This window comes from Astyanax mexicanus, chromosome 19, assembly GCF_023375975.1.
Source record: "Astyanax mexicanus isolate ESR-SI-001 chromosome 19, AstMex3_surface, whole genome shotgun sequence".
Taxonomy (NCBI): Eukaryota; Metazoa; Chordata; class Actinopteri; order Characiformes; family Acestrorhamphidae; genus Astyanax; species Astyanax mexicanus.
The window spans coordinates 10198737-10211127 of NC_064426.1; the positions used below are offsets into that span (position 1 = coordinate 10198737).

General features: G+C 37.6%; 1 protein-coding gene across 5 annotated transcripts in view; it reads right to left on the bottom strand.

Moving 5' to 3' along the window:
• septin9a (septin 9a) overlaps positions 1 to 12391 on the bottom strand; it is a 167029-nt gene that overhangs the window by 16137 nt on the left and 138501 nt on the right. For all 5 annotated transcript variants that reach the window (XM_022671920.2, XM_022671938.2, XM_022671926.2 and 2 more), the window contains 3 exons: positions 5243 to 5371; positions 4283 to 4364; positions 3441 to 3578 (listed from right to left, as the gene is read on the bottom strand). In XM_022671920.2, the coding sequence (XP_022527641.1) occupies positions 3441 to 3578; positions 4283 to 4364; positions 5243 to 5371 (349 nt within the window). The remainder of the gene's footprint in view (positions 1 to 3440; positions 3579 to 4282; positions 4365 to 5242; positions 5372 to 12391) is intronic.

Below are 12391 nucleotides of genomic sequence, written 5' to 3' on the forward strand. Positions count from 1 at the left end.
CGTAAATGGACAAAGGTCAAGTAAACACAGATACACAAACAAACAGCAGCAAAAGAACATGGAGCAAGTCTGTCCTATCTGTCCCTCTGGACGTGATCTTTAACTTTTCATCTTCTGCTACAACATAAGTGGACAGATATCTTTATAAAGCACAGCAGGAGCGTACATATTTTATACAGACTAGTCTATTAGTGGAACCTACCTTGTGCCTTTAACCATTAGTTTTGCAGTACAATTATGTGAAGATGTAAAGGTACACACACACACACACACACACACACACACACACACACACACACACACACACACACACACACACACACACACACACACACACACACACACACACACACACACACACACACACACACACACACAGACACACACAGACACACACAGACACACACACACACACACACACACACACACACACACACACAAACACAAACACACAAAATACCATGGCTACCAGTAATACTCTCTAACCTAAACCACTACAGTTACCACATTCTGTAAATCCAACAACTATACAAGTTTACTGTAGGCTTCAAACTAAAAAGAGAAAAATCAAGGCCCAGCGGACCAATCACAGCTGCAGTAGTAGCAGCGGTAGTTAGGAAGGTGCGCCTTGAGCTACAGCATAGGCTATGGCATAGGGTACGCGGTAATCTTTTCAGGGCAGTGTAAAAGTAGCGAGTTGCTAATAGCAACAGTAGCTACACTTTCCGAGTGCACTCTGAACACTGTAAACATTAGTTCCACATTATGCTAATTGGTTTTACATGTCTCCTATAGACTGCCTGCACCAGTGTATTCTGCATGCGTTTGCACAAACTGAACAGTGACACAAAACATATAAAGCCAAATACTTATTTTTCTGGTTATTTAAAAAAGGATACTAAATTAAATAGAACATAGACAATGCTAGCCCTTTAGGAAAACAGTCTGACACACCTAACAGACAGAACAAACTGTAATTTGCACAACTGTATCAAAAATAAATATAAAAACAATCTAGCACTTTGTATTTCTTGATTTTTTTTCTTGTTCCACATTTCTGCATATCACTACAGAGTTACTTTACATTAGTGACATCAGCATTTTAGACTGCAGAATTTCATCAAACTAAAATGTGGGATCTGACAGGAAAAAGTCAAAACAGCTGCAAATGAACGAGTCAGTGTGTAGGAGTTTACTGAGAGACTGTACAGTGACTGATGGACTTGCATAGGCTATGGCATAGGGTACGCCGTAATCTTTTCAGGGCAGGCCTAAAAGTAGCGAGTTGCTAATAGCAACAGTGCTACAGCTACACTTTCCGAGTGCACTCTGAACACTGTGAACATTAGTTCCACATTTTGTTAATTAGTTTTACAAGTCTCCTATAGACTGCCTGCACCAGTGTTTTCTGCATGTGTTTGCACAAACCGAACCGTGACCGACGTACTGTGACTGTTCACAAAGAATACATATACCATTACACCCCAAGCTCACATCTAAGGTTTGTGGGTGGGAGACATGATTCACTTCCCCTAAAAGCACACTGTGTTATCGCCACGAGACTGCATGGAAAAGTCATGTACAACTACACCCCTAACAATTCCAGACCACCCCCTATTTGTTGCCCTACAATTTAACAGCTCCTCTCTAAATTACAAACTGTCTTTAGACAAATCTACTGACAGTGCATCATCTACCAGTGTAACACCTAGTAGAACAGGATAAGAGCAACAACCAAATGCTGCATATGGCTAAAGAGAAAGCGGAAACAACTGTGTAACTGACCAATAATAAACATTCTCTGCTTTATTTCCCATGAGGTTCTGCACAATATAAATATAATAAACATGGTTATTCCATTTAAACAGCCTGTGGTGAAGTTAATTCAGAAGTAAATGCGTAGAAAGATCATGACCATGGTTTTCCAGTGGAAATAATGTTTGTGAGAAAAGACTGAGCTGATAACTGGATGTCAGTTAGTCTCTATAGGACTGCGTGGGCAGGAGAGTGCTGAAATGTTTAGATTGAGGGTGGGAGCGGGAGAAATACTGCAGATTTACTACGGGAACTGAACGAAACCTTCCGGGAGAGGGTGGGAACAGGGTAAAAGACTTATAGCACTTCATTCAGATACTCTCTCTCATATTAATGACATATAGAACAATCACTGAAACAGTAAACAACCCTTTATGGGGAAAAAAGCTATTTATCACAATAATACAGTGGTGTAAAAAAGTGTTCGCCCATTTCATTTCTTTTTTTCTTTTTTTTTTTTGCGTGTTTGTCTCTATTAAATGTTTAAGATCATCAAAATATTTTAAATATTAGTCAAAGACAACAAAAGTAAACATAAACACAAACACAGTTAAACATAAATACAGTTTTTAAATGAAGGTTTTCATTATTAAGGAAGAAAAATCCAAACCTACATGGCCCTGTGTAAAAACGAACTGTGGTTTATTACACCTGGGTTTAATTTCTCTAAACACACACAGGCCTGATTATTGCCACACCTGTTCTCAATCAAGAAATCACTTAAATAGGACCTGCTTGACAAATCGAAGTAAACCAAAAGATCCTTATCTTACCAATCTAGACATCATGCCAATATCCAAATAAATTCAGTAATAAATGAGAAAGAAAGTAATTGAGATCTATCAGTCAGGAAACAGAACATTAAAGCTTGTCTCAATTTTGTCAGAACACATCTTGATAATCCCCTTTTGTGAAAATACTGGACTGACGAGACAAAAGTGAAACCTATTGGAAGGTGTTTGTCTCATTACATTTGGCGTAAATGTAACACTGCATTCCAGAAAAAGAACATTATACAAACAGTAAAACGTGGTGTGATGGTCTGGGGCTGTTTCGCTGCGTCAGGGCCTGAAAGACTTGCTGTGATAAATAGAACTATGAATTCTGCTGTCTACCAAAAGATCCTGAAGGAGAATGTCCGACCATCTGTTCGTGATCTCAAGCTAAAACGAACTCGGGTTTTGCAGCAGGACAATGACCCAAAACACACCAGCAAGCCCACCTCAGCTGAAGAAAAATAAAGCAAAGACTATGGAGTGCCCTGGTCAATCTTATTGAGATGCTGCTTGAAAACTTTATAATGTGGTGGAATTACAACAATTCTGTAAGGAAGAGTGAGCCACAACTCCTCCACAGCTCTGTGAAAGATTGCTTGGTTGCAGTTGTTGCTGCTAAGGGTGGCCAAACCAGTTATTAGGTTTAGGAGGCAAAAACTTTCACAGAGGGCAATGTAGGTTTGATTTTTTTCACCCTTAAAAATAATAACCTTCAAATAAAAACGACTTGGGTTTTCTTTGACTAATATTTACATATTTACATTTATTTGATGATCTGAAACAGGTGAAAAAAATTATATTAACATGCTTTTTGGTGTATTTTAAATGTGCATCCATTTGTATACTGACCAGTGTCCTGTGGGGGGAATGAAGTAAATGCAGCAGTGGACGCGTGAATCAGGGATTCTCTTCTTTCTCTCAATATTGATCTCCTCCTGCAGATACTGCTCATACTGGTCATTTATGAATTTCATTATGGGCTGCCAGCTAGAAGAGGGAGGAAATGAATCATGAAATGAAATGAAACATTAGAGCACATGATCACTTAAGTAAATCAGTAGCATGCCCAAAAACAGCAGGAACAGTAGCAAATTAACAGCCCTAATACAGTCATTCTGTATTAGGGCAATGATAAGAATTTATATCCTAAAAAAACAGGCAGTGGCTCAAAATTTGCTAAGCTTTAGCATTGAATGACTTGACTGACTGACAAATTATTTTATTTTATGATTAGAAAACATACCATCGCTAGCACCTACCTGCCTAATTTACCACCTATACTGCCTAATTTGGAAAATTAATAGAAGTTTAGCTGAACTTTTATTGAATGTTTATATAACAAGATTATAATCAGATGTAGAAGTGAACTTAAAAGCACTGTTATTGGTCCATTCAGACAATTTTACTCTCGCCCCTGTTGCTTGTGTTTTATAATTTGTTAATCTTTTGTCCTATTTTTGGATTTTTGTAAAGCGACATCAGTTGTAATAGTAAAGTGCTTTATAATCATATTTGCTTTTAACATGTATATACAATCTTAGATCAAACATTTGTCCACCAAATCGGAAGACTCCTGCTGTCCAATTTAGAATTTTTAGAATTTATCCCCATATACTGTGCAATACCCACAAAATAACAAATTAATGGACGAGTTTTATAAAACATTTATTGTAAAGAAAGAGTTCTTTTACCAGTTTTCATTGTTGATCTGATCTCCAAAGCCTGGCGTGTCTATTACGGTCAACTTCATCCTCACACCTTTCTCTTCAATGTCTGCACAGAGGAGGGACATATTCATTCAAGTCACAAAAACACACACAAATTCAGCTTCTCTACAGTGTTTCATAGTGATGAGATCAGGCGCAGTACTCCAGTTTCATATCTTAAGTTTATGTTTCTATTTATTATTAGTGAATAAGAAGAAAGAAACTTAGAATACAACAATAAACTGTTTCTGATAATTTACCTAACACTTTAACATGCATATTTTTTGTTACTATGCCTTTTTTAAATAAACATACTGTAAAACTGACATTTTAGATTTAACATTCTACATTAAAATTTATTTTGTTTTGTTTCTATGACCTGGATCCTAATCATGGTTTAAGTAGTAAAAAAGTGTCATGCCAAGGTTGTGAGTATGAAGCGAAAAATATTGAGCTTATAAAATAAATAAATAATAAACAAACAAACAATAAATAAATAAATCAATCAAATGTGAGCTATACATTTCTATATAAAAAAAATACATATAAAAGCAAAATTATACTGAATTAAATAGAATATAATTCAATTTATGTTTAGTTATTTGTAAAAATGCACAGCAACTTTAGAGACGAAAGCAAACAAACAAACAATAGAAAATGCAAGCCCTTTGGGAATACACAGTTTGAAACACCTAACAGACAGAACAAAGTTTATTTTGCACAACTGTCTCAAAAATAAATATAAAAACAATCTAGCAATTTGCATTTGGGATTTCTTGTTCCACATTTCTGCATACCACTACAGAGTTACTTTCCATTCGTGACATCAGCATTTTAGACTGCAGAATTTCATCAAACTAAAATGTGGGATCTGACAGGAAAAAGAAATCCAAAGCAGCTGCAAATGAACGAGTGAGTGTGTAGGAGTTTACTGAGAGACTGTACCGTGACTGATGGACTTGATCTCGATGGTTTTGGGAATGCGTTCCTCAGCTGTGCCCATCACTGACTTTCTGCTCACTTTGGACTTGAAGAGTGTGTTCATCAACGTGGACTTACCCAAACCACTCTGACCTGCACACACACACAAAAACACACACACACACACACACACACACAGAATCATTAACACAGTTAAAACCAAAGCTGCTGTTATAAAACTCTGTGTGACAGAACCAAACAGCACAAGTGGACAAAAGCCAGCTTGAGAGAGTTATTCATACAAACACATGCACACCAGCGCACACACTCGCATTCCAACATAGAGAAAATAAAGTCCAGACACCTCAAAAATCCAAAACACTGCATGATATGCAACCGCCAATACATGACAATACCAAACTAGGCTTGTCTACTGAACAAGATTTAAATATTCATCTCATCAAAACTACAGCCAGACACAATCATACCTACATACCTAGATCATAACAGTGATCTTCTTACATGTGTTCTGCTTTATCATTAATATATTCAAAGGGACAAAAATTCTAATTAATATCTAATTCTGTATTAAAACTAAAGCTGAATCTATAACTGGACTTATCACATAACATTGTTCACAGAGTTCAGACGAAGAACAGAAGAAAAAAAAAAACACCACATTATTTATTTACAAAAAAAGTTTTACAAAATATTACTGATCAGCAAATACATGTGGGCTTTCTGACCTGTTCTTTAGTTTACTATGAAAAATGCAACGGATAATGTTAATGGTTCAAACAATACAAATTTAAGTCGATGCCGTCAGAATGACGAGTATGCTGACTGTCATTCCAGTCTACAGAAGTGCAGTATGTTAGCAATATTAGCATAGCATCTGAACTAAAGCAAACTTAAGACCGAGTCAATATTTATATTTATTCAGTTTCACTGGCCCAGACTAATCAGGAAAATTATACAATGCTACATTTAAAGTTCTGGTTTGCTTTCCATTAATATGGACATATTAGAAACCAAACCAAAACTGAGGTAAAATATTGGGTCTGTACAGGGTGGGTGTGTCTGTGGGTCTCTCCTCATACATGCAATAATAATAAGCAGGTAGGATTTAGTTTGCAGCACTGTGGTCAGCAGAATGGACAAGATTAAACATTCATTCATCGTTTGCTCCCCTTGGAGTCACGACACAAAACCAGCACATCTCCAAAGAAGAGAACTATCTGAAGTACTAGTGCAACTTAAATGTGAAAATCATATATTATATAGATGTATTACACACAGAGCGATCTATTTTAAGTGTTCATTTCTTTTATTGTTGATGATTATGGCTTACAGGCAATGAAAACCCCAAAATCTGTATATTACTTAATTAGAATATTATATAAGACCAATTACCGTATTTTTCGGACTATAAGGCGCACCGTATTATAAGACGCACTATCAAAGAACGCCTATTTTCTGCTATTTTTCCATACATAGGGCGCATCGCATTATAAGGCGCGTTAAGTGACACTAGAAAGGGTGCCTATATCAAAGTGAACAGGGGTGGCGCCATGTTTCCCTTCCCCCACCGGGGGTGGTCGCTTGCCGGTGGAGCGTCTCAGTATACAAATCTAGCTATTTCAAAGTCAAACGAGTGCTGGATATTAATCTACACAGATTCCTCTCCTGAAAACTGTTTATTTGGGTGAGTAACGTGCTTCAGTTTATTTACAGTAAGCTTAGATTTCCAGATGTCCACTAAGGCTTGCTGCGCTATCCGCTAGCACGCTAGCTAGTCACCTAAACTAGTAAAGTTAACCCAAACTTAAACGACAGCGTTACACTGAGTAATCCTGCGTGTTCTGGTAAGACAGTGAGATATTAGCTAGCGATTCGTCCCCCGTAGCTTGTTTTAACACGGTAAACAAGCAGATTACAGGCTGATAAAACTCACCTCTGAGAGAGTTAGCGCTTAGCATCTAGCTAATGCTAGCCAGGCAAAGCAGCACAGACTTACAGGCCGATAACTCACCTCTGAACGGTGAACGCTTAGCTATTAGCATCTAACTCTAATAATACTGCTCCAGCAGTATTAAAAGTGCTAAATTTAGAAAATACTGATCTCTGAACAGTGAAAAAGCTAGCTAGCTAAGCGGTTAGCATCTAGCTAATGCTATTGCTGCTCCAGCCTCGGAGCGGCACAGCTCTGCACGGAGTGTGTGTTTACTGCTCCTTACACCTGACGGGTAAAATTTAGATAATACTGATCTCTGAACAGTGAATAAGCTAGCTAATGCTATTTGCTGCTCCAGCCTCGGAGCTGCACGGCTCTGGACTCTGTATAGCACTGAAACTCTGTATAACGCTGCACGGAGTGTGTGTTTACTGCTCCTTACAACCTGACGAGTAAAATTGAGATAATACTGATCTCAGTGAATAAGCTAGCTAGCTTAGCGGTTAGCATCTAGCTAATGCTATTGCTGCTCAGCCTCGGAGCTGCACGGCTCTGGACTCTGTATAGCACTGAAACTCTCTATAACGCTGCACGGAGTGTGTGTTTACTGCTCCTTACAACCTGACGAGTAAAATCCATACAAAAGGCGCACCGTATTATAAGACGCACTGTCAATTTTTGTGAAAATTAAAAGTTTTTAAGTGCGCCTTATAGTCCGAAAAATACGGTAGTACTTTTGGCAGTGTGGTCCTGCTGGGAAAAACTTTGTTAGCAGAGGGAAGCATTTGTCATTTGTAAATCAAGGGAGCAGAGTCTGGAGGAAGAGAGGTGGAAACTCCACACAAGACCTCAGGCAGTTTGGACTGTGTGTCTCTCCAATCAGTGATGGTTTGGAGAGTTTTGGAGAATTTTCTGAGACACTGATTACTGCTGACCTTGTATTACTGTTAGAACTACATTGCTCAAAGGAGTTCACAGTTCTTGAATAACTTTTAAATACTGTGTGGTGGTATGTGGTTGGTGAAGAGCTCCACTAAACTAAAACAAGAGACAGAAGCTAAAATACAGAAATATGGGCAGGTTTGCAAAGCCTCAACTATGATGAAAGTGGGTAGAAGCAGTATTGGTGGATTGGGTAGAAATTAACTTATTAATTAAGAAGCTTTTACTGAGGAATTGATACCAGTAAACCATCAAAAATCATAAGGTTTTAGAACATAACCGCCTGGACAGTCCAGACCTCTGCATCATTGAATATTACAAAACAACCCTCAAAAACATTTACTTCTAGTAGTAAGTGTAGAAACAATACCCCTGCATATTCCAACAGAGGAACTGACAAGTAAAAACAAAAATAGAAGCTGCAATAAAAGTTAAATTCAGACACCAGTATATACATTTTTGAAATTGAAATATAAATAAATCTATAGTAAAAATGCATAACACACCCATCCAACCAGTAAGTGTAAAGAGGTATCAAATGGCTAGAGAGGGCTAGCTGTGGGTAGGCTTCAGCTGGTCAGTGGGCTGGCTGGGTTTTTGGGCTTTGGCTCGCTCTGGCTGTTTGACCGGGTTAAATAAACAGACGGCCTGACCAGCATAGCCGCATGAAGCAGCTGCAGCTGTAGAGGAACAGTGAGTTCACTTTGACACATTCAGCCTTCGTCCAGCAATTTACACCCATTCACCAGCAACTCAAACATCTTCCACACTTACCACAGATCTCAATCTGTTATACACCGAGCAATCTTTACACAAACACAGATTATAACACACACTCATCACGTGCAGTTCCAAAACACAACACTCAATCAGTGACTGAAGAAAAGCATGGACAGTACAGCAGTACAACGCTTCTGCAGGTTGGCTGCAGTATATGTAGCTCCACCCATCCTCAGAGGTTTTAATAGTAAACCAGACCATGTTCAATCTCATTTTTTTCCTCAAAACTGTTAGAATTAGACACTGGAGGTGGAAAGACAGTTATTTTTTGCTTAATTTTTTTATTTTATTGCTTTAAGTGACTGACCATTTAGTGATTTAGTTAAAACAGACAATCTGCAGGTACATTCTGTTCATTACAAGGAGAAGCTAGAGCTGGGCTGTATGACCAAAAATGTATATCACTGTATTTTTCCCAGATTCTGGCGGTTTCATGGGATATCACGGTATTGTTTTTTTTGCATGACTGAGCTTTTAAATAGGTTTGTTACTTACTGTTCTGTTAGGAGTACAAATAATATAAAACACTAAGGCATTGATTACTATTGCGGTCATTTTTTCCTACAAAATTACACAGTATATGAAGAAATCAGATTTCATTAGCTCAAAAACAGCTGAAGTATGTAAGCTATAGACATCTAAGTATTTTATAGTTCCATACACTATAAACAAACATAAAATACTCAATGTTTACATAAAAAAATATATATAAAATATATTTTTTAAAAGCTCTATTGCACAAGTAAGACAAGTTCCATATCAATTTACAATACATTAGACCTGAAGCCATTAAAGGCATTCCAGTATTAAAATCAGCCACATTACCCCATAAATTCAATTCAGTGTGCATTAAAATGATCCTTCAAGCTACAATAATATTATATTTTAAAAGATCTCTTTTCTGAGTAAATAATTGCTGTTTTTCTATTTTACTCAGATAAAAACACTTACAGTGAGGAACAACAGCAGGAGCTTCTCATTTCTCTCCAGGCAGGACAGCTCAAGATGAGCATTTGACTCCACAGAGCTGAGCTTCCATTGATTTAACTTCTTATGCTAAATGGCTAGCGTAAGCTAGCAAGCTCTGCCAGTGTGCTTCTTTAGTGCTGCTGTTCTAAACAGTGCTCTGCAGCACCTCTAGCTGTGTGGTGGTGTGTACCGGTTTTAATTTCCCCTCTGGTATAACAGATGAACTGGAACACCAGGCATTAGGAGTAGCTGAATTCTATTAGAGCTTTTATGCAACTATATAGTTAAACATAAATCATATATTATTGATTATGAGTGCTATGCTGTTGGTTGCATTAACATGCACACTGTATAATGTTTGTAGTTTTTGTCTTAGGTCTGATATTATGGTAAAAATGGGCAGTTTGATTACATTTGTTATTAGCTAGCCAGCTGAAGTTAGCATAGCTAGACAACTATACAACTATATAATACTTTAAATTTATTTTCTGGTTTTAAATTTTTTTTTTTATTTCTGCTTTCCTGATACAGCAGAACTTAAACAATGCATACTAAGCAATTAAGTGTAACCCTAAATAAAATTTTGACTAGTAGATACAGAGCAGAGACTGAAACAGTAAATGACACTAAAGCAGTGGCACTGATACAGCAGGTCGCTCTGGTCCAGCTAAACTCTCACATTCCAGCCGTCACCAAGCTCCTTAAAACCTGTCACCTTTATCAATCTATCACAGCTATGTTAAAGAATTCAAAGCTTCTCAACAATTCTTTTTATCTAGCGTGGGCCTCATTCAGGAAAACATATTTAACAATGTTTAAACTAAACAAGGTTTACATATAAATAAAACTCCATATTAAAAAAAATGAAACTTTAAATTAAACTGCATTCCAGCAGGCGTTTCTGTTTGACAGACACAAACAAATGCAGTTCATTCCGAATCTTCTGACATGTTACAGTCTATTTTATGCCACCTTCAATGCAGCCACTTTGACACGTCATTTCATGAATGTAGGACGTATGCACAACCAGGCAGCTATGAAAAGCAGCTTCAGGAAACGCAACACTTAATTTACCTTAACTACCACATGCAGATATACATGCGCATACAGACGGGAACACACACCGACTGAATGTTTTAAGATGCCTGCCTGGGCTTTATTTAAAGTGAATCACATGTTGACATATGTAGTGATTTGGAAAATTAAAGCGTGGATCACCAACCTCTCGTTATATCAAAGGATTCCCTCATTAGATTGCTTTTCATAATTCATACCACTTTTCCTCAAAGGGTCACATCAACTTAAATGAAATTACAGGGTTTCTGAAAAACCGTAGACGTTTAATTACAAAGGTCAATGCAATAAAATGCAACTTTCCTCGTCTCAGTAAAGCAAAAGAATCATGTGTAAAAGTTTTTTTATCCAGCAAGAGAGCTCACGTACACCTCCACTCCTTCACTGTTCAGACACCATGTATTATATATACAGTTAAGGACGATATTATTAGCCCCCCTATTAAATTCTGGCAAGATCCTTTTTAGCAGAGCAAGGCAGTTCTAACAGAGCATTTCTGAACATACAATTTTTCATTAGAAGGACCAAAATATTTATATTTGTGCACCAAAATATTATTATGTAAGAATAAGCTAAAATGACCAGGGACATTATTATTAGCCCCCTTTAAGAAATTAACATTTATTAAGTCATCACACAAGCCACTTTTGTGCAGTGATGTGCTTTACCTTCTCAGGTGAAGTGCATAAAGGTGATCAGGTGAAACAGATGATTGCACTCAATTAAGTTAAGTTAATTAACTCATTTAAGTTAAAACATGGTATAAAAGCCTCATTATGGAGCTGGCAGTTGAGGAAGCAACATGCCAAAAACAAAGGAAATCAGTTTGGACCTGAGAAAAAGAATTACTGATGCACACAAAGCAGGAGAGGCATATACAAAGATATCCAAGCGTTTCCAAGTGTCAAGAACTGGAGTGAGAGGCATCATTCAGAGATTCAAAGACAGCAACACAGTGCAGAACAAGCCTGGCAGAGGTAGAAAGAGAAAGATTTCAGAGAGACTGGAAAGAATACTAGTGAGAAATGTGTCTAGAGACCCCAGATTAACTTCCAAGGCACTGGCAAATGACTTGGCCACATCAGGAATCATAGTCTCTAAGAAGACCATCACTAGAACTCTGCACAGGAATGACCTGCGAGCGTGCAGACCAAGAAAAATTCCACTTTTGAGGAAGAGGCACCTTCAAGCAAGACTTAAGTATGCTCGGGACAACCTGGAGAAAAATTATTCATACTGGAAGCGTGTCTTATGGTCTGATGAGACTAAACTAGAGCTCTTTGGCCACAGGGACACTGCTTATGTTTGGAGAAAAAAAGGACAGGCATTCAACCCAAAGAACACCATCCCCACAGTGAAGCATGGTGGTGGGAGTATTATGCTATGGGGATGCTTCAGTGCATCTGGAACTGGAAATCTTGTCAAGGTGGATGGAATCATGAATAAAGAAAAAT